This window comes from Tamandua tetradactyla, chromosome 6 (assembly GCF_023851605.1).
Source record: "Tamandua tetradactyla isolate mTamTet1 chromosome 6, mTamTet1.pri, whole genome shotgun sequence".
In the NCBI taxonomy this organism is placed as follows: Eukaryota; Metazoa; Chordata; class Mammalia; order Pilosa; family Myrmecophagidae; genus Tamandua; species Tamandua tetradactyla.
This window is the reverse complement of record NC_135332.1, coordinates 122,451,425-122,475,446: the sequence shown is the minus strand read 5'-3', so window position 1 is coordinate 122,475,446 and position 24,022 is coordinate 122,451,425. Positions and strand designations below refer to the sequence as shown.

The following is a 24,022-nucleotide window of genomic DNA, read 5'->3' as shown; positions in this document are numbered from 1 at the left end:
TTCTGCTAAAGTTGTCATTCCTCAACTATAGCTATTTTTACATGACTTTTTGCTCTTAGAATACATAGTTATATATTGTCTTATGAATGCCAAAGATCATGGGGAATAAAACTTAGAAATTTAACAGGACAGTCCTTTTAGCCACACCATCCTATTTAAATGAAATGCATAAAATGAATCATAGCTGCCAAAGTGAAAAATGTGATCTGTTAGGAGATACCTACCTAAAATTCTTATTTCTTAGTTTCACAGTAAAAAATACACAATTCTCTTTCAGTTCTGTTAGGTCTCTAGTGTTGATTTGTTTACTAGTTTTTTTTTTTTTCCTGTCTGAATATGAGTTCCAAAAGTTACTAGATTAGAAAAAAAGGACTTTAAGTTTCCATACATAGATACTGGCCTCCTTTCTTTCTTAATATATAAAAATGTACTTCTTCATTGCTTTCTATTATTTTTTCCCTTTTGTTTTGTGAATTCCTGCCCTTGAAGTTCATTATGTTCTTATCACCCCTTCCATTTCTTTACACTAGCAGAGTACGTTAGACTACATTTCTGTAAAGCACATTCTTAGAAATTCCAGTGTAACTTATTCCAGGTCTACAAGAATCTCCCAGGAGGTCTTCCTCTCTGACTGTTTTGCCTAGTCAAGGAGAATGAGATAAAAACCTCCTTTTGGGATAATCTCAGTTCCAGGAAACTGAAAGGAATTCTTGCCACAAAATGCCAAAATAAGTAAATAAATAAATAGCTTTACTTGAGTAATTATTTAGCTGGATGGCTTACCCTGATTTCATCATTTGTTTATGTAATCATTTATTTATGTAATTTAAATATTGCCCTATTGGATGAATGCATCTTGTCTTTGTAAGTCACAGCAAATATTTATGTGTGTGTGCATGTGTGCATGCAGCATATAGTTTGAGATACAAATTTTAAATGACTGATTTTATTTCATAAACTAGAAAAAGCTGTGGAATAAATCAAGTTTTTCCCTTTCATAATGCAATATTATGCAGTCTTCACTATTTTTAACCACCAGCTTTATATCTGATTGCATTCTTCCTAAGTGATCTTTGTGTAAATTTTGTCTCTTAACTACATTGTGAGCATTTGAAGGGCAGACATTGCTCATTACAAATATTTATTGAACATGTAACAGGCAATGAAGATACAAAAATGAATGCAGATAGGCTCCTGGTCTGAAGAAGCTCACATTTTAGTTGAAGAGAAACTTTCACATAAGCAAATGGGTATGATATTGTGAGATATGTTTGCAGACAACATGTTAAGGAAGCAAGGATTATGGGGCAACTAATATCCTAAGGTGAAATGCAAGTCAAAAAAAGGATCTGAAGGAAAGGATGTGATGGAGCACAGTCTGGAAAGAGTGAGAATTTGTCAACAAGCACAAAAAGAACATTTAAAAAAAAAAATGGAACAAGGAGTTAATGCAGCAGTAAAACGTGCTGCTTGTACAAAGTTTTGTCTGATTAGATTTAAGCATTTTTAGATTAGGGGAGTAAAATGATCAGATTTATGTAATAGAAAGATGTATCTAGTGGCAAGATGGATGGGACAAGTGCCAGAAGGGAGGCAGGTCCTGGTGAGCAGGCCATTGTGTTGTATTCGATAAGATTTGAAGGACTGAAGTGCAGACAAAAAGAAGTGGGCAGTTTCAAGGAGCAGTTAAGAATTTGAACTGATTGAAAAACAAACTTGAGAAAGAGAGGAGTCAACAGAATTCTAATATTTTGGTTTGAAGTTGTTGGGAAATTGGTAGTATCATTCTATGGAATCTTTAACATATAAGAAAAGGTATGTTTGGGAATGGGGTCACATATTGAGTTTAGCATTGGAATGCTAGATTTTAAGATGCTTTTGGGAAATCCATGTTGATATACTAATAGACATTTGGAAGTATAGGCCAGGTGATCTGGGATGACTTCCGGGCTGGAGATGAAGATATGGGACTCATCATGGTAAACATGGTTTGATGGTGTGGGAGTAGAAGAGGTTATCCAGAGAATGGGATAAGAGAAAAAGAATAAGGATGGAACCCTAAGGAAAGAGACGAACTTGAGTATTTAATGGAAGGTAGAGAAGGAGGAACTAATTCAGGAGAGTGAGGAGCCTGAGAATGGAAAAAAAAAAAAAAAAACACTTGAAAAAAAGAGGAAGACAAATGAGGCATTTCAAAAATGATTCCATGGTGGGCAACATTAAATGCTACATGGTAGGCAAAATTAACAAATACTATCTATTGTATTTATCAATAGATATATTTGTTTAGACCTGATGTCGAGAGGTATAGTGGGACTGAGTACAAGGAAGTTGTGTTTTCACTTGTGCCTGGCTGCTGCTGAAAGGAATTAGTGACACCATTGGCAGTCCCCTCAGAATATAATAGAAGACAGAACTCACCAACATCATGAGATAATCTTGTCCATCTCTACAAGTTAGTGACTATTTTGTGACAAATGAAACTATGAAGAAATAAGCACTAAGCATCTGAGGAAGTAATAAATAAGCATTATGAAGATTGCAGTTGACGGTCAAGGATACAGCTATATACCAAGGAATGTGAGATCCTAGAGGAGAAAATTCACTTTTACTCAGAATTTGTAGATTCCATTCTTAGGAGAACTTTATTATGAGGTGATATTCTGGCATGCTAATATTACTCAAGAATATAAAACATTAAATTTTATTTTGGTGATACTTGAGTCATCTGAATCATCACCATTTTTTAATTTTCATGTTGGCCAACACTTCAGTGACAATTATTGACGGCCTTCAGTGACAATTATTGAGAGTCCAGGAGCTATTAAAAATGTCACTGGTGACTATACTGAGAAAGATGCAATTGGAAGTCAAATTACAAAAGAATTGGAACAAAGAGGAGCAGAAGCATGAAAACAGGGAGCACAGATTGCTATTTTGAGAAAAATAAATAGTGAAAGAAAGAGACGAACTTGAGTATGTTTGTGGAGAAGGAGAAAGTTAATGACGAGGGAAAGATAATTAACAGACCTGCTATTGAGGCCAGAAGAGGATGGTTAAAAAACCTCCAGATGAAAGAATAAATCTTAGACATGAAATGGGAAACTTTCTCTGTCCTCAGGGACATTAAAAAAGAAAGCTGTTTTGCACTTTCTCAGTTCAGACTGAGGTTGCAAAAAATGAATAAGCAATGTTACTAACTTTTTTACAAATCTTTACTATCTTGAAGACAGGTAAAGAGAAAGGAGATGGTTTGGTTGATTTTGACTGGATAGGGGAGGCAGAATGACAAGAAATTAAGGAAGTCGTGGGCACTAAGGAGAAAGATTAACAATGGACTCGGGCTAGGTGGAGGACTGTTGAGGAAACATGTATCTTGATACGGTTAGAAAGTAGGTGTGGTGCAGATTAAAAAGTTAGTAGGTTACAGTCAAAGTTTTGTTAATTTTGATTTTAAATAAAAGTTAACAGCACCCCAAATCTAGGACTAGACAACAAAAATATACAAGGAGGAGAGACACTAGAGGCCAATGCAAAAGTCCCAAGTCCCTATCTAGTATTTTACCCTTGTGCTCGGACTAAAATGAATTTAAATATCTATGCACTCTTCTGCCATTTTGACTTAACACCTTGCCTAGACTCAGGCTGAGTACAATTTCATGCCTACTTTTTCTGAGCACCACCTGAGATTGGTTTTTACTTTCTGCATGTGATAAAAGTAATATGATGAAAAGAAAGCAACATCAAGAAAAAAATTGAGCTCTTTTCGTTCCTGTACCTCAAAGTATTATCCTTATGTGTCTTTGAGGACTGCCTTTTGTTGTTGACTCATTTGAAGCTTTGGTGTGGAGTAAATAGGGAGGCGCATTAGGAAGCCAGGTGCTTCTTCTGGATCTGGGTTCTCAAGTTGGAGAGGGTGGGAGGGAAAGAAGATATTAAAGTCATGTGAGGAATTTTTTCAAGGAGAAGGTGTGTTGAATGAATCTGAGTGTTTGTGCATGTGTATTGCAGGGGAGGGGCCACTGTAAAAAGTTTTAGGGGGTTCTGATCTACACCTTTCCTTCTCCTGACTGAAAGACACCGTCATGTAGGTGAGCTGTAAGAATCACAGATGTGATATGAGAGTTAAGTTCTGGGAGGCATGATGATTTTTGTTGTTGATAAAGTACAAGAAGTGAGCTACTAGAGTGGGATGCTGGTGAAAATTACTAGAGGAAAGGTCAGAAATAGGGAGATTAAAATACTAGGTGCCCACTATACCAGATGGCTGAGGCTTTGGATTTCTCTTTTCTCACCCACGGCACTTTCTCTAGTGTGAAGTACATAGTGTGTGTTCAATAAATACTCTTAATAGACTGTGTACATTTCAGAAAAATGTGTTATTTTTAATATCAATTATGTGAGCATGCAACATTGCTAAATACAAAAGTCATACAAGCTCACAAATGACCTCAGAGACTGCCACAGTTTTAATTAAAGAACAATTTAGGGCTCACTAACACATAAATCATGAATCCTTTTCTGTTTTCACTTGATGACTAGTGCAGTTTTTTCCCTCTCACTAGAGATTTCACTCAGAAGCTTAATTGTCCCACAGTTAGATTTCTTTACCCATTATGGTAAAACACCATTCTTCCTATAAAATGGTGCATTGCCGCTGTGCCTGGGTAAGACTCAGATGTAGGGCAGTTAGAGTGTGCAGCTCTGGGCTTGTTGCCTGAAAACTGGAGGCTGAACAATCTGTAATCTGTCGGAAAAATATTTTTAAGGAGTTTTGGTAATATGTTGGCATAGGATGCTTACGATTGATAAAAAGGTATGAATTTGACAAGTTCACATGTGTTGTAAATTAGTTCAAACACTGAAAGCTTCAGGTTTCTAAAAAATGAGTAGCATGGAACATAAAATATCAAAACTATGCTAAAGTTATAGATTACATGACAGAAAAATATCTTCTTGGAAGTAAACCACAAAATATAAGTCATAGTTGAATTTCTAAAAAAAGTGCACTTTCTATGATCTAGTCACATCTGTATCAACACCCATTTAGGTGACCTTGAACAAGACAATTCCCCTATTTGGGGAACTGGTTTCTTCCATCTCTAAATTGTGGAGCCTAGATCAGTTCATCTCCTAATTCCCTCCCAGTTAAACATGTTCTGTAATTGCCTTTAATTTTATTACTTTAATTTTTCTACTGTAAGTACAGGAGAAAGGTCCTTGGAGATGGACAAAAAGGACTTAAATCTTAATTCACTCCATTAGGTTTTTAAGCTTGGTAATAATTGTACCTTATTGAACTCTAATTTCCTGACCTGTGAAATGGGATAGTGATACCTCTCTAACAGAACTGATTGAGGATTAAATGGGAGAACATTTGCTGCAAAGTGAATAGCATAATGTCTATTGGTTAATAAGCCTTGGATGCCTTGGTTTCCTACCTTTTCCTTGTCTCCTTAAAAATTCAGATCCATGTGTAGTATTGACTTGCAAATAAAGGAAATTGTAAAAAAAAAATCTGAAGGTACGGTGCACTTTTGTAGAGCAGAATTTGTAAAATGTTGATGATTTGGGAAATATATTTTTACCTTGCCAGGTTAGGAATGCCTCTGGCTTTTCATAAAGCAGCTAAAGTAGCAGTAGGAGGTCAAGCTAAATCAAAAGCTCCATATGACTTTGCAATTTAGCACTATTATATATTCAAAGACAGGCATGACACCACATGCATTAATAATAACATAACACGTAGAAATATAAAGCCTCCACATATTCTCAGCACTGGTCCTAAACTTTACAAAATTACATGAAATCAGTTTGGAAATCCACAACTTCAAGAATGAGGAGAATTTTACCGAGATTCACAAGAAAGCTATAAGGAAAGTAAATGAGGATTCTGAAAAAACAATTATATGTTTTAAATCAACTACCAGAAATAGTCTCAAATAACCCCATGCAACTCTTTACATTTGTGACATAGGCCTTAATAGATGTAATTTTTGAATTTTAACTAGGCATTTAGAGCCCTACTGGGCCAGATAGAAGGAAGTACTCTAAAATGTTATCTTTCCTCTTTCTGTTCTCTGAAAGACTCACACAGTCCTTAATATGTTTTTTGAGTAATATCCAATTAAGGACCAAATGAGATCCACGGTCTTATCCATCAGTTGGCAAGTACTGAAAAGGGAGACGTAGGCACACGCATCTCTTTCATCTGTATGAGACTACAAAAGGGGACTGGGTTTCTGGCAGGTCCGCATAGATGACCTGCTGAAACGCTGCTCTAGCTACTTCATCTGGAACTGTATCTGTAACTTTGAGAACAGCCAAATGGGCTGTTTATTATAAAGGGGCTTCCTGTTGTCTGAGGTTTGTCCAGGCATTCATGAGCCATTGGTGTATTATCGGTTCCTTATTTATTACCACTGATAAATGATGTCATAATACTGACCAGAAGAATTACACAGCTCACAGAAAATGTCCATATAATAAGTACCATGATGTCAAAACACAGCAGAGGCCATCAACAGTATTAAGGAAGATTTTGTCAGCTTCTAATGATGATTATTATTGTATCAGAATGCAATTCACACTAATTATTAGTAAAAGTTTACAAACATTAAAAAGTGCATTATAACATTTGGATCTGATAGGGCTGAAAAAAGACATGAAAAACACAATACAAGGGCTTTTACTTTTGTGATTGGTGTCCACATGATTGCAAGGAGATCATTTTTTTCCATCTTTTGCAGCCTCAGGAGGTAAGTTGCCCTCCAAATGTGAATTATAGCATACAGCATTGTGAGAAATTTGATTCCATGAGAACAAAGTATTTCCAGTTCTTAGCACAGTATTATCTTGGCTTCTCTTTCCCAGCTTCCCATTACCCCCAAATTCTCATGATTAAAATAAAAGTTGAGGAAAGCTTTCCACTTAGGAAGAAACCAAAATTGACAGGTTGAATTCCTGTCTGTGCAGTCATCAGACAGACTGAATTCAGATAATATTCACATTAATGGATATTTCTTAATGCTTGTGTAAGAAAGCAAAGGGGTCCTGATAAATCGGTCAGACTTAACTCACCACATAGGATTGAGGGGAAAGATTGAGCTAAAAAATGTATATGTACGTTCTATCTTGTGTACACCACCACAGTATGCAAAAGAAAAAAAAAAGGCAGCCCTTTGGAAAATGAGTGGTATAAAAATTCACAGTAACATACATCATTTTTGTTTTTCATAAGCAATTAAAGAAGGGGGCAGTGCTGAGCATCTATACTGTACGATACAAAACAGTGTAAAGAACACAGCAGTAACACACGGATACATAATTCTAAAAACTGCTTTCTTGATGGTTCTTTTACTGGGTGACTACTTGCACCAGAGATCATTAAACTCTGGGGTTCAATCAACCCTTTGCGATTAGACACAATTAAATCCTCTGACATTGTGAGGGGCCAGAGCTACAGGAAGAATCATCATCTAGTGTCAGTGCTACTCTCTACAAGCATCTCATCATATGGTCAAGTGAAAGGATCCATACAAAAACGACATCCAAACACAAGCCACATAATTTTCAACCATTGCTAATGACAGAGGTAGAGAAAAGTCTGTCTGCAGCCACAGCCTCTGCCCCCATTTTTAACATGATAACGAGCAGGTGCCTGCAATGCAGCGCAGCCATTTCCTTTTTCCCCTTTGCACTCATGGAAGCAAATGCATTCCAGCCAGGCCTGGAGATTTGAGACATCCTCAGGAGTTGTTGAAGGTCAAAGTGGGGTGTTAGCTTTCGGATTTTGCTGCTTCCCCCTGGACTTCCCCACTTTGTTCTGTCGAATTTCGTTGTGCATCTTCTTCACCTTCTGTAAGAGACAACGAAAAAAGGAAAAACACTTTTATTTACTGACTTTCAGTATATCACACTGGAAACTTCAGATATACTCAAGAATTGTAAAATCTTCAGAGACATATATATATATATATTGTCTTGGTAAACAGACCAACATTAAGGAAAGTAGCTCAAATGTTTCAAGGGCTGGCTAATTCTCATTCTGTAAATTTGGGATGGTATGGTGCCAAAACAGTAATGGATTTTTAGAGTGGTTAGTGATCATCTATGCTTGGGATTAATGACTAGGAAATCTTACAGTCAGCTCATGATACTTAAATATCATTTCACAGGCTGAAATCTAGAAATGGGGAGCAAGTTTACTTTTTTCTTAATATCTATCTAATTTTAAGAAATATTAAAAACTACATTTTTCCATGATTTACGTGGCATTTGATGATAAAATCCAGTTGCTATCCCACAGGCTTCATTAGTTTAAATTAAAAGCAAGAGTGGAAAACAAAAGGACATTTGTTCTTGTCAGCTGATCAATGACATGGATGGTTAGGATGGCCTCTGGTCTCAACTTAGAGAACATATGCGCAATTCCAATAAAACCACCCTTATAACTGCACCCTCAGCACCAATCTCAGCAACATAGCAGTACTGAAATGAACAATGCTTTCACTCCATATTAAGTTAACTTACATGAGTGTAAGCTGTAGGCAATTCTTGACTCAAGGATTAAAATATTTGCATGTGTTACTTGGCTACTAGGCAACCAATATGACTAGTGGACAAACAAATTGGGAGTTGCAATACTATAAATTATATCAATATTTGCTAAGAGTTTGCTATCATCATTGAAATGGATGGCAGTAAGTGGACTGGTCCGTTCATCGCACTGTAATGTTGAAAGGTAATTTCTCTTCTACTCTTAACCAGTGTACACAAAATATCTCCCTATGTTCCAATGATATTAAATCTTTAGGGAAATTAGTAGCAGTTCCTTTGCATGAAAATCCCATTCTGTTCTTAAGCATTTCTAAGGATATGGCTAGGCATTACGTATCATTTTCATGCACTACTTTTATTATTAGAGTAATGAACAGGTAGGCTCTCAAGATATGCAGATGGCTGGTATCTGAAACGTGTACATTAGCATGCAACAAAAATGTGATAAATGGGAGATGTTCTTGGTAACCAAAAGAATGAAGCCAAATGAGGGCAGATGTAAGACAGTAGAATATTTAAGGATGACAGTGACTGCATAAATAGAGAAACTTCACTCCCATGGGGCTTGGGACTTTCTAGGTATCTGGGGAGACTTCTCAGTGTTTAGCATACTATTGACAACACAGAGCTATGGCTAATTCTGCATTTTTGTGTTAATAAATTAAGATAACTAAAGGAGAGCAAAACTGCTATGAAATAAAATGAGACTGAAACACTCAGGAATTTAAAAAGGACATCTCTCACGATTTTCAGTCAATAACGCTTAATTTGCCATTATACAGTTGTCATTTTTATATTCTAAGTTTTCATACTGTATAATTATCCTTTTAGTTCTTTGTACTTAATAAAGTCAGTGCTATTTCTACTTTGCCTAATTCTGGACTTCATGATTTGAAAAAGAAACAAAATTTTCTAAGGGCCTAGAATTTATAATTAATGTGCAGCAAAGAAGACACTTGGAAGCATAAAGATAAGCTGAATTATTTTGCCTTAATAAAAGTCAATAATAGTTTAATATATTATTTTGTATAAGAAAGAGTTTGGGGCTAAAATGGTTCCATGTGTGTTAGACGACTTCTTACCTGTCTTGTTGATATCAAGACCAGCTAATTTCAAGGCTAATTCATTGCTGTTGCCACTTGCAGAGGAGACCAGGATATCATGTATTGCATTTCTTCTACCTGTTCTTCCTGAAGCGATAAAATCTGCATATGTAGTTTCCACATCAGTCATTGCTAACAAATATCCACATAGCAGGGACTACAAAAGAAACAAAAATAAATAGGCAAATATAATGTCAGTCAAAAGTAAACATCAGCAAAGACATCTGAAAATATGAATGTGCAGTAATTGTTTTGTTTATGTGCATGTCCACAAAGCAAGTAGTGCTTTGATTCTTGTCCTAAGTATTTAGATGAAGGGAGAGGAAATGTTTTTTTATAGGGCCAGATAGTAAATACTTTAGACTTTGTGAGCCATATGCTCTCTGCCCCAACTACTGTCAATCCTTGTGTTATAGTGCAAAACAGCCACTAACAATAAGTTAAATGAATAGATAAGGCTGTGTTCAAATAAAAATTTCTTTACAGAAATAGGAAGAGGGCCTGATATGGTCCACATGCCATAGTTTATTGACACCTGGCTTAGATCATAAAATTCTCCTTTTCTGGCACCGTTTTCATCAATCTAACACCAGAGGGAACTTGAGATCAGTAGCATATCAAGATGTAGGGTATGTGGGGAGTGTCCATTCTAGAGGTAAGCAGTGAGTGCACTGTCTGTAGACAGTCTAAGAACAATAATGAAATTAAGCGGAATCCAGTGTGCTTTTTGTTACCATGAGGCACCAGCAGCTCTAAATAATGTCAGTGACCAAGAACTGCTCCAAGTCTAGGAGGACAGTTCCCCTGTGCCCACCCTGGTGTGCTTGAGAGAAATAATCTCTATTGACTGAATCTTTGAAATACAATCAATGTGGTTGGTAAATTTCCACAGAAGCCAGTGAAGGTGAGTGTTCCCATATAAATTTAGAGATGCACATAATCAAAGTCTTAAAACTACTTTCAAGGTAAACTATGAGATATGGACATTAACAAAAGACCCATGGAATATGAATCTTTAAATTATTTTTCTGTATTTAAATGTATAGCTTTCCCTGAAGGTCAAAAGAGAAATGAATACTGAGATTTGAAATAATGATGATTTCTATAAGGGTTAATTCATTTAAACAGAACTTCAGAATGAAAAGATTTTTCCCTCTTATTCCTAATCATTCCATTTTATTATAGTTTAAAATTAAAAACCCAGACTAATCACAAGAGAAAGGGGTCTTTTCACAATATAAGAACTATGTAGGAGGCTAAATTGGTGGAGCCCATACATCATCATGGGCTCACAGAGTGGCACTCTGAAATTACTTAATGCCACTTACAATTTAGGATGACAGTCAGAAGCATATTCCTTTCAGTCTAATTTCAATTCTTCTCCCATTGCAGATTGAGGAGGGAGCTGTTAATTTCATCTGGAAAAAAATTTGTATATTCTCTTTTCTTCAAGGGAAAATTGAAATAGTAAAAAGGGAGGCATAGCATAATACAAGTTTTCAAATAGGAAATACATGTATACAGCATTCTTCCTTGTGACTATAATTTTTATTTATTTATTTGTTTGCACAGGCAGGCCCTGGGAACTGAACTCGGGTCTCCAACATGGCAGGTGAGAACTCTGCCTGCAGGGCCACCATGGCCCACCCTTTCTCTGTGACTATAATATTTTGAACAACACTAGTTTCTGTTTACTTGACTCTATCTTTTTTTTTTCTGGAGATATGATTTGATGATTGTTAACATTTTATTTAAAATTTCAAACTGCTCCTCAGAAGAGCCTGGTTTCAGTCCTTGACCTGCCACTGAGTCATAGAATATCACTTGACTTCATCGGTCTTCCATTTCCTAGTATGTGGGACAGCTGGATAAGATGATCATCCATGGCACTCCCAGTGAAGAGGGAAAACACAATGCTTACTCAAAATCGTCTCATCTCCCAACTCTTAAATTTTCAAATTCCTTTTTCTGGCTATTAACAACTCTATTTCTATTTCCTCTTACTCAGCATATCTATTCTTTACACTGATGCCTTCTTTAGTTCTTTACCCTTTTTTAGTTTCCTATAGGTCCAGCCTGGATCAGTTACCTGACATTTCATGAAGCTTCTTATTAGCATGAAGAAGTCCCTTTGATCTATTGTCATCTCTGCCTTGGTAACTTCAACACTGAAAAACATCATGGTACACTTTCTCTGATCTCATTACTGGATAGCTAAGGGCTACCAGAAAAAGTTACAGAATAGTGCCAATTGGCTCAGGTAGAAATTTTTGACTCTATTATTAGCATACACTTAGAGTTGTTTATAAATCCTTTTGTTCACTTCTCATTGACTCACTGTATACTTTCCTCTATGAGAAGTATTCCAAATCAGTTCCAGTCTACAGACCCAACTAAGCATTGCCTTCAGAGATGACTTTACAACTTTCTTCTCTGAGAATATACAGGGCATCTACTATAATTTCTTCCTCTACTAAATAATATTTCTCTCTATTATAACTGTTCTTTCTTTTCTGAGTAGGCTTTTTTTTTTTTAAGGCATGCTATTTATTCTATTTCCTACTGCATTCTTTAGGACTTAGCGCCATCCATTTTTTTTTTCCTAATAATCTGAGTTTTCTTTTCTTTCTCCCTTAAGTTTACAAGCATTTTCCTAGTCTTCCTTAAGGAAATGAACCAACCATCCAAACAAAATCCTTTCCTCAACCTTCATACATACTTTGTGCTACAATTTCTTTCCTTCATTAAACTTCCCAAAGTGGGTTAACTACTTATATTTTCTCTATTTTCCGTGACAAAAAAAAAAATCTTTGGAATTTTTAATTATCCAATGGCTTGTGTACAATGTTTTATGAAGATTACTTTTGTATACATCGCTGACATACAACTACTTAACGTTAAGATTTCTTGTGAGTGTCCATTGTTTAATCTTTTTTGTTTGTATGCTGTATGTATGTTTGGGTCACATTTCATTATTTTTCTATGTAAGTATCCCATTATTGAAGCACCATTTGTTGAATTTTTGTTAGTTTGTTTTGCTTGTTGGTTGTTTTTTGGGAAGGTCATGGACTGGGAATTGAACCTGGGTCTCCTGCATGGCAAGTGAGAATACTACCACTGAACTATCCTTGCACCCCCCATCCTGTTTAATCTCTCCACAGTACTTTGACACTGCTGATTGCATTCTCCTTGAAATATCTTACAAGTTATAGAGGTGAGATTGCTGGCATTGGATTCAGTTAATCTGTATTTGAATCTAAACATGCCTCTTATTATGTATATTCTCTCTGTGCCTAGGTTGTTCATCTATAAATTGTTATAAATATAGCAGGTCACAGGGTGGCTCTGGGAATTTACTGGGATTATGCATTTAATAAAGCCTTACATTAATTGGAAAATGAAATGTTGGTGCTGAATGAAAACCAGCTATCATGTCTTTCTTAACTTCTATGACACTGCACTATCCTGGTTCCATTCTTTTCGGCCTTTGTATTCTTGCAAGATTTCTCTTCCTAGGGTCACCTGTTTAAATAAGGGCACATTCTGTCAGAATTAAGGATTAGTCCTTGACCCTCTTTTCTTCCTGACTTAAATACCTCATCTAATCCCATGGCTTCTGATTCCTCACTATGAATAACTCTGGATTGAACTGCTATCCCAGGCTCTGCACTCATGGCTAGCTGTTGCTATATAGTCATTTCCATTTGATTTTGTACAAGCATTTCATATCCAATAAAACAAAATAAGATTGCAACAAAACACACCAACACAGAAAACTGGCCTCCTCATCATGGCTTAAATCCTACCTGCTCATTTTTCTTCCTTTCCAGTAAACTGACATACCATACCAGAGCATATTTTTGTTATTTTTCTCTCTTGATATCCATGTCCAGTTGCTTGCCAGCTCGTATTGTTTTTTTATTTTCTGTCACTCACATTTATTCCCACTAAAACAGGAAAAACTCTCACCAGGACAACTGTTGAGTATTTCCATTCTTTAGATTTCTCCATGTCACAGTGTGTCCCAAATCCTGCCACCAGAGTCATTTTTTTTGACTTTTCTCAAAATCTTCAAAGCCCACCCTATTGTATTTCTCAGCATTTCATTGAAGGCCTTCCACAATCTGAAAAGAACCCACTTTTGCAGTTTTCACTTCAAACTCTTGCTCTCATGATTGCTATGTGGCAGAATAAAGAACAATAGTTTTCCTGAATTTCTCTGCTGATGCTTTCAGACAATTCTGTTACTCCACTTGAAATGCTTTTCCCAAGAAATTTGCTAGGTGAAATGGATTTAGCCCTCAAAATTCAGCAAATGCTATCTTCTCTTTGACGTCATTTCCCGATCTCTTCAGCCAGCACTCCTCAGACCTTTATTTGTGTTTGCCTAGTGCACTTAAATTCGAATTAGCATTAGTTATTTTTCTGTCTAAATAGATTATAGCTCTGGCAGTACAAAATGTGCATTTTGTTTATGTTTCAATCATACAGAATTCCTAGCAGAGCCCTTGCACACAATTAATGTCAAACAAAAGTATATTGAATAAAAGGAAGAAATGCATTAATCATCTTCCATCAGTAACTACAGAGAAATTCCCTGCTCCTTCGTTATACTAAATTTCTAAATCCTAAAACTTCATTTACTTTAATTCAGAAGTTTTCAGAGGTGAAGACTCTGAGGACCAGATAGTTTGAGACCTGCCAATCTTCACACAGTTAATTAATTATGTCCCTGGAACTTAGGTTTTCAAATTTCCAGCAAACTTTTTCAACTATATGCGGTTGCCTGTACTAAGAGTAAGTTAGGCTTTTGATAATTTTTGACCTTGACATAATTCAATGCTATTAGATATAAAGGTATTTTTATTACCTTCACCATCACCATTAACCAACACAGTATTTAGTTTCAAGGTTACTTTAAAGGCTTAGTATTGGACATGTTTATCAATATATAAAACATACAACTATTTTAAGGGGGGGGTAAAGTTACACACAATAACCTCTTATTGCTATTGTCTTTCACTCTCAGTCTTCTTATGGCTTTTTAAAACATACCTTTTAGAACACACACACACACAACTGCTTTTATTTCTCATCTGATAACAATGATATGAATTAGATAGAAATATACTCATTTGTTCAGATCAAAAAAATGCATCTCAGAGATGTTACAAGTGATGGCTAAAAAATACACCATAAAGAACTATGATTTAAACCCAAGCATGTGGGTTTTGTGTAAAGGGCATTATATTTTACAATAAACGTCCTTGTTCCTTGCCATTGTCATTTTTATATGCAGACTATCATAGTAATGCATGTGAATGTGAGGTTTACATCTAATTCACTTTGACTGTTAATAGTTTTATAGAAATTTGGAATACCAAGAGGCAGACAAAAATGGTGACATTTCCATGAAAGGATATGAATGAAAAGATTGTGTCCTGTGTTATGATCTGTATATGTGGGAATGCTAAAAGATCTTGGTGGCAATTCTATTTATAAAAGGAGACCCAGTAACTTAATTTGAATTTTCACTTAGTGTACTAAGCAATGAGCATATGGAGGAAGAAAAGAGGTATGAAAGGTGTAAATGTATGCTGCACTCAGTGACCCTTTAAAATGTTTATAGGTAGCTTTCATTTGGGTTGAGTGAAAAACAGTAACAACAATTGTGAGAAGAGTTTATTCTCAGTGACTTCACCTCCTCTTAAGCATTTATGAAATACATTTGCTAAATTGTTGTGCATGTCCAGTTCTGAACCTTTAAAGAAGCATACAAATGAAATACCGGATGTTCAATTAGGGTAGCCATTATGATTATGAGTATTATTATTATTATTATCAAAGAAATATTTCATTTTTTATTGTTTTCTTTCTCCAGACAGTAGATTTCTTTTCCAGTACAAAGAAAAATAACTGACAAATTGTACATAATGAATATATGAATGAAGAATGTATCCAATTACATTTTGTAACAACATATATAGATGCTATGAACTCTTTATTTTTCTCCCTCCCTTCATGATTGCAGTCTATTTAGTAAGTTCCTTTTAGGTGTTCAGAAGTCGTTATTTTTACATTTCATGAAAGCTATGTCATTTTTCTTCCAGTTTAGCTTTTAGGTACAGGTTTTCTATTTAGTGATATGACTATCAAAAACCTACAGATATCTTCTACACCAAAGATGCCACTGCAGAGATGACTCACACTTTTGCCTTGAAATTGTGGGGAAATTGCTGCCAAATGACTATAGTCTGACAATGTCACCCGAAAATGCCAAAAATCCCTCCAAAATCAAATAAATATCAGTAGCTAATAGAAGTTTAATAGAACAGCAGTTAACACATATTTGGACCTTATAAAAAGAAACCATTTGGAAACAAAAAAACCTGAAAGTTTTACCTAAAGTGGACTTTGCTTCTTCATTAATTTCCTGTTTATGCTGCTATAATTAGACTAGTCATGACAAAATGGTAGTATTGCATAAACACAAAATAACATGATGTTATTTTCTCATGTACAGTTATACAAAGACCCAATTATACTAATACTCAAAGCCTGATGGAAAAGGAAAGAGACCTTTTATTATTTAAGTCCTGGACATATTTAAAGTTAGATTACATTTTTAAGCATGAATCTCTAAAAATTGGCATCTAAAATTTCAATAAAAACTTATGAATGTGAAATAAGTTTGTTCTTTCTTTTTCAACTTCTTAAAAAAGCCCCATTTTCTCAGACTTTTACAAAAGAAGCATTATACTGTGCTCTGAGAATTCTTCCTTTGTATAACTAATTTTTGAAATAAGATTCATTATTCCTGTTGATCTTTTTCCTGTTTTTGTTCTTCACCTTTTCTAATATCATACACACAAATTGTTTGAGAAAATAAACCAGAAAGTTTTATTCTAGTAGAATTTACAGATTTAGACAGATTTTATAGGCTAGGAGAAGTATGTACTTACGTTTCCTACATTAAACAGACTGGAGAGTTCCACATAGATGCATCCTGGAAGAAGTTGGGCCTATGAAGCTGCTAAAATGATTTTTATAGTGACACTGAGTCATAAGCCAAATGGTGACTAAATAACATGCTAATTTTACTCCTGTAAATGGGGACACATGGAATGAGACATGCAGACTTGGAAGGAAGAACGGAGAGAATGTCATCAGCATGCCCTGAAGACTTCTCTCTAATATAAATGGTATGGCTTAAATTTTAAAAGAAAAAAGAAAGAAATTCTTAATGACCCAGCATTCCAAATGTAATTTATAACTTCTCAACTTCCATTTTAGGAAATTATGTGAAATATGTTAAAAGTGTTTGAGTTTTAGTGCTTGGTCTACATTAGCATCTTTCAAGAATTTTGGTCTCATAAATGCTTAACATTCTCAAATATTATTTAGAACCCCAATGAGTAGTTGTTTATGTGGGTTATATCTGCCATATGAGCAATTAAAACTGAAAAAAAATTCAGTATTTATTAATTCATTTAAAATACCAATAATAAACCGACCAAATTTACATAAATAATACATTTTTCATAAAAATGAAATCTATTTTCTGAAGCAAAAAAAGTGGATTTTATACCTTTTTGCAAATTGGCTGACTTTTTGTAAATGGCTGGTTTAATGGAAGACATTTCATTTTTCATATCCACTTGTGCATTCAATGTCTCAATATGTTGTTTTAGTTAAAGTAAATGAAGAAAATCTGGCTTCACACAGATTTATAGCAAAAAAATGGGGGAGAATTTTCATAACCTTTTCAGATAATTGTGGATTTATTTTTTGCCCTGTGAAATCTGAAACCATATCAATATGCTTTCAGTGCAGTTTTCTTAAAATCCATTGCACTATGAATAGATATTTTGTCCATGCATGTTTTTTAATATCGTGTATTGGTCATTTGTAAAATATTGGTTCACTGGATTAGGCAAATCTTCCAAATGGTAACATATTTCATCTTGCAATATCATAGTTGTTAAGAAGGTCACAGTTCATCAGAAAAGTCTTTGAATATTGGCTGCTAGCTTGTCAAGTTCACAGGGACAGATAAGTTTTCTAAAATTTTCATTTCTGTTTGAAAGCTCAAATTTAATCATTGGCAACAAGTACTGCTGGTTTTTTTCCTTGAAGTGACAGACTTACTTTGTTCACTTTCAAAAAAATCTCTGCCAAAAGCCCACGACTGAAAATCTAGGTTATCTGTCAGCTGTTTTTTCAAATAAAAATGGTGATCCATGATAAAAGTGGTTAGTTCAGCTCACAACCCAAACAGCTGCACGGGTGCTTTCTTTTGAGACAATCATTATATGCTTTGGCACAGTAGAAGCGCTTTATGTGACTTTCCACTTTATCACACAGAAATATTAAAAAAGATATGCACTCAAGGATCAAGATTTAGCAATATCAATATTTTTTACTGATTCAACAAGCACATTCTTAGGTAAGCCTGGCATTTGAAATAACTATGAGTGTGTGGTGGTGAAGAATGCAAGGACTGCTAGTACAACTTGGTGCTACTGACTTGATTAGGATTAAGGCACCAGCAGTTTGACCCACCATGCCTTTGCATCATGACTGCAAATGTCAGCCAAGGGAAAACAAGAAAATAACATCTTAGTATTATTATGAAAATTATTTTGAACTTGTAGATCAACTGAAAGTTGGTCAGAAACAGATTGAAATGGTCTTGGGGACAAATAGGAGTCTGGGAATCAAATTTTGAGAACTGTTGATCTACATATTAATAGAAAGCTATATAAACATCAGAGATAAAATAAGATAAACATTATAGCATTATATACAGAAGGGAACCATTTTTTAAAGAATTTAACTACGTTTTGATTCCTAAGGTATTCTGGAAATATCAGCTAATCTATTTCCATGCAATTACCATCCATCTTTTTCTCTTTTCTTTTCCTGTGTGAGGATACTACAAACATATCTAATTTAGGTTAAAAACCATTCTCGTACTTTATTTCTAAAAAAAAAATCATAAAAGCATAAGCTCATAAATCGGAGGTCTTCAAGATGTCTCATGAGCTCAGAAACAATGGTTTTCTTAGAATTTGATAGTACCCCAGTTCCTTTTTATTGAATTGGACTATCTCCTAGTTACATTTTGGAGTAAATGACAGCAAAGAGGAAATCAAGAAACAGTTCTACAACATAGGCCCTTGGAAGGGATGTACTGCTGTTTTCCAAAGACTGGAGGATAAATAACTCTCAAACTTTGAAATCCAGTGGCTTTTGCCCTGCAGATTTCCAGAACTGTTTGGGTGTGGTGACCCTTGTATTCCTTCCAGTTTCTCCCAATGACAATTGAAACATGTATCCTGTGACTGTCCATCCTTTAGATATTGGCAGCAGATAATCTGTTCTGAGTTTTACAGGTCCAGAGCCAGAAGAAAATTTTGCATTAGAATAGACCATGCCTGTAACAGACTTTGTTGTGATTTTGTACGGTTTTAACTTTGTATTGTATTTTTATTATTACTGAAATGTTTACGGCTTTTGTGATTTGTGATGGAATGAATACATTTTGTATATGGAAAAAATATGTCTTATTTGGGGTCCAGAGGGTGGAATGTGCTGGTTTGAAGATATGGACCCCAGAAAAACCATGTTTTAATCCTGACTCAATCTTGTTGGAGGCAGCTGTTTCTTTCAAACCTAAGTCAAATAATGTAGGTTGGAATCTTTTGATTAGATTTTCTCTATGGAGATGTGACACACCCAATTGTGGGTATTAACTTTTGATTAGATGGAGATGTGACCCCCTCCATTCCTGGTGGTTCTTGATTAATTACTAGAGTCTTTAAAAGGGGAAACATTTTGGAGAAGCGACAGAAACGACAGAGCCAACAGAAACTTCAGAACAGAGCCTACAGAAATGAGAGAAGCCTCAGAGCCTACAGTAACTTCACAGCAGAGCTGGCACAGATGCAGACATGTAGAGAACAGAGACACAAATGTTTGAAGATGCTTGGAGCACAGCAGATGTTGCCATGAGATGTTAAGCAAGCTAGAACCTGGAGAGAGGCAAGCAAAGCCAAGAGATGAAAGCTAATCCCGGAGAAGCAAAGTGAGGAACCCCCACAGGGACAGAGGCTGAAAGCAATGGAGCCCAGGAGTGAGGGACCAGCAGATGCCAGCCATGAGTCTTCCCAGCTGACAGAGGTGTTCTAGACCCATCGGCCTTTCTTGAATGAAGGTAACCTCTTGTTGGTGCCTTAATTTGGACACTTTCACTTTCTTAGAACTATAAGCTTGTACAAAACAGGTATTATTAAATTCCCATTTGGTAAAAAGAAAAGAAAAAGAACAGTCCTAGTACTAGCAACACATTGCTTTGAAAACTGTCACAAAATCTACTCGGTTAAGGAGCAATTATAATGCCTGCACCAGTTCATGACACCACATACCTTACATTAGCATTCAGTATATTAGGGATATATATATGTATTAGGGATCCATATTGCAATCTGGAAGAGTTTGGTTAATGTATCGAAAAATATTAAAAAATAATGTCATATACTGGACAGTAACATAGAGATATGCTAACACGTATTAGGTAAGTCAAGTCAAACTCTCTTTTAAATTCTAAATCTGAGGCATCAAGCTTTTTAATCATAAAATATTTCTAGATTAAATTTTGTCCAATATAAGAAGAAATTGGATGTTGATGGTTTTCCCAAGATATTTCTGACTAATACTGTTAGAGATAATATCTCATCTACCTACCTCTCCAATTTTCAGTGGAAAATAAAAACACTCAAATTCAAAAAAGGTTCCAATACTTAGCAATAATGATTACTCTTCTCAAGATTTTCCCTGTTGATCGGTTTATCTCTGATCCCCAGATGACATGATAATTGTCTCTCTGAAGTCTTGGTTCAGGATGCTATATAAATATATATTTTTTGATATGGGCACATTTTCATACTCTTTTTGTAAATTCATGACCTGGCCAATTGTATCATTATTTAATATCTTCTCTGAAATATTCTTGAGTCAGATTCAAATTCTCTTTTTTCCCCCATAGAACATAGCAAATAACTTTAAAGTGAGAAATCTAGTCCTGCAAATGCTTATAAAATCAGAAGTACTAGTTATCTTCTATTAAGAAATAATTTTACCATTTAATTCGGCAACAAAAGTGACCTCAAGCTACTAGTAAATCTGCTAATATCTTTACCATTCCCAACAATAGTAATTTCTTTCTTTCTCTATACTTAATCCTATTTATATCTCATTTTCTTACTCTCCCAAACTTTGCCTAACAACTTTTTGGAGAAGATCAAGGTCATATTACAAGGATTTCTTCAACTCGCCTTTTTTTATCTTCACATCAAAAGTTGTCTATTTCTTTATTCTAAGTGCTTTTGCCTCATCTTACTCCCTGATTGGTACTTTTGATTTCTTATTCTGCCTCATTTTTATTCCTTCAGTTCTGCCTCTTTTTTTTCTGGAGTCTCTGCTTTTCCCTAGCTACTTCTCTGATGCCTGTCAAATTGCTAATGCCTTCCTATTTTGAAATTCTTTCATCCTTTAATTCTGAATGTTTCTTGATATACTTAACTCTTTTTTTCAATGGCTCCTGAATTTACAGGAAAAGAGATGGATACTAGTTTTTCATGATTCCTCTCCATTGTTTTATTTCCCATTTCTTTGCAATCTGACTTGCATCTCTAGCAATTCATGGGGATTATTTTCTCAAAGAAAAATCATTATAGATGAATCACCAAATTCAACAGCCTTTTCACAGTAGTTATCCATGTCAAACCGCATAAAGCATTTTACATTGTTATTCCTTTCTTCATGAAACATTCTTCTCCCCTAACTACTATAGAGACTGTGTTCTTGCTCCCCATAATCTGCTTCTTGTACTTCTTGCCTTTTCCCCACTTAGTCTCTTAAAGAAAATGATCTCTTTTACTATTGATGTTCTGTTTAGTAATCTCATTTTCCCCAATAGCCTTAACTGTCACCTGTATATCGATGACACTCACTTCTATAGTTTTGGGGCTTCATATTTTCTGAAGCTTTGAGAATGTTTCCTGACTATGGGGTATTACACTGTGGATGTCCTTAAAAACTCAATTCAGTAAGTCTGTAATGGACTTTCTTGTTCCCTCCATCTCTACCTCCACCTCCTCATTATTTTAGTTATGTTATGACCATTCTCACCTGTGCTGAGATGTCAGAATTGTCTTCCATTGCTCCATCACGCTAATTTTCCACAACAAATCAATTATGAAACTTTGTTGTTTTCATTCATTCCCTTCAATGTCCATTAAATAGTCTTCATTTCCATTCTTATTCTGGCCACTACCTTCATCATCTCTTTTTTGAATATTGGAATTCTAGGCTAACAATTCACACTGACCTAAACCTATCTCTTCTCTTATTTTTACACTATCACCAGAACTGAGTTTATAAAATGTAAATACACTAAAAAATCTCCAGTGGCTCCTTAGGAATGTGTAAAGTAGAGTTTAACATTTTTGCACGGCCCTGTGTAGTTTGGCACCAACCAGCTACTTTACCAAACTCTGTGTACCCACAATATTTCTCACATGCATACTAAGGTTCAATCATAGCTTATTATTCCAATACCCCTGGGGTTTGTCTGTTGGTTTTCGCATGCTGTTTTTACAAACTGGACGCTCTTCTTTTCAATTTCAACAAAAGATCTCAATTTTCAAGCTCAGCTCATAAGCCATACATATCCCCATATCCCCAGGGCCGAGCGAAATGAATGACTTCATTCTAGTGTTTATTTAATTCTGCAGGATGTGAGAATTAATTATTTTCATCTCGCTTTCTTCCTTATAGTATATTTTCCTTGAGATTCATTTCTTTGAGTTTTTAATCTCTCACAATGTTTGGCACAGAATTTTGTATGTTATTTTTACATCCACAAAATGTATTTTGCAGATTTTGTTCTGGATCATCTAACTCAAGGTCCTCATTGGTTAAGTAATTTTGTCAAGGTCATACATTTGTCAGCAAAGAAACTAGGTTGCAAAAACGTGTTCCCTTATTTAGTTCATTTTCTTCCCTAGTAAAAAGAGACTTCATCATTTAAGGAAATGCACTGTACTCTTTTCTTCTAGTACACTTCTGTATATCTTCAACTGCAACAGAGGATTTTAAAACAGAACACTCTAGAGTTCCTAGCAATCTATCCCTTTTCCACATTATCGAGGGCTCCCTCTTTTTGAGTATTCATCAACGCCTTAGGACTAAAGTAGCAAATTAGTGCTTGGAATAATTTGTTCTGTTCTCTGGTTAGGGCTTTTTACATCACTTATTTAATATTTCAAAGGTCTTATAAATCATTTATCAGCTAGTCTTTGCAACACCCCTACTGAGACAGTCAATTAGTTGAAGGAGTACTGCTGGCTGGCAAGCGACAAGTAATTTTACTTGCATCTTACAAATGAAAAGACAAGTCAAGAGAGGTAAATCGACTTGGCCAATGTCTCACACAGTCAGTGGTAGTACTGCCATTAGAATAAGTTTTTGGGTTTATTCACATCAAAATCACAAAGCGCACATTTCTCCTCAGAATAATTCAATATTAACTTTTCTTTCTTTATAGTCATATAGAAGGGTCAAAATCAGTAGCTTATTTTTAGCCTACTCCAATGTATAACAATGACCATAATAATATGACAATTATTGCTTATTAGTGCTTTAACAATAACAAAAATATCAAATGTGTTACAGATACAGCACTGAGCAGTTAATGTGAATTATATAACTTTCCTATAACCTTATTAAAGCGACATGCTTATCATTTCAGTTTTAAAGATATAATAACAAAAGTTTACAGTCTTTAAGTTATGAAACTAATAGATGATTTAACCACTTACCAGCATTTTGGGGGGGACAGACTAAATTTACTTCATTTTCTGTCAGTGCTTTTTCATCAATATTTCTTTTTTTCTTTTCATAAGTAAGCAGTTCACATATTGTTCTGAAATATTACTCTTTAGGGTGATGTTTTATTGACATCTCACAAGACTGGACTCTTTAATGTTATCTCTGATATGCAGAATATCAATTGGCACCACCACCTCTTCCTTGATTCCTATATTTGTTCTACAAACACTTCCTAATCCAACCACACTCCCCCCTCTTCGTATGGCTGGTCTAATCGTCCAGGTGATGGTCCAAATGTCCCATTGTCAGGACCATTCAGACTCTCTATTTTTTTGGCATTAGCCGGCTCAGGGAATCAAACCCAGGTCTCTGTCATGGCAGGTGAGAATTCTACCACTGAGCCACCGTTGCACTGCCTTTTTAATTGTTTTTCCATTCAGCCTTTTGACAGTAAAAGCCCTCTCTCT

At 35.2% G+C, this 24,022-nt stretch overlaps 1 protein-coding gene across 3 annotated transcripts in view; it reads right to left on the bottom strand.

The window, feature by feature from the left end:
* Positions 1–4,360: 4,360 nt before the first annotated feature.
* Positions 4,361–24,022, bottom strand: part of PKIA (cAMP-dependent protein kinase inhibitor alpha) — a 77,280-nt gene continuing 57,618 nt past the window's right edge. For 2 of the 3 annotated variants that reach the window (XM_077167046.1, XM_077167045.1), the window contains 2 exons: positions 9,642–9,819; positions 4,361–7,858 (listed from right to left, as the gene is read on the bottom strand). In XM_077167046.1, the coding sequence (XP_077023161.1) occupies positions 7,779–7,858; positions 9,642–9,792 (231 nt within the window). In that variant the 5' untranslated portion in view covers positions 9,793–9,819 and the 3' untranslated portion in view covers positions 4,361–7,778. Of the gene's footprint in view, positions 7,859–9,641; positions 9,820–16,624; positions 16,748–24,022 lie in introns of those variants that run through there. The other variant, XM_077167044.1, reaches the window with a different exon arrangement.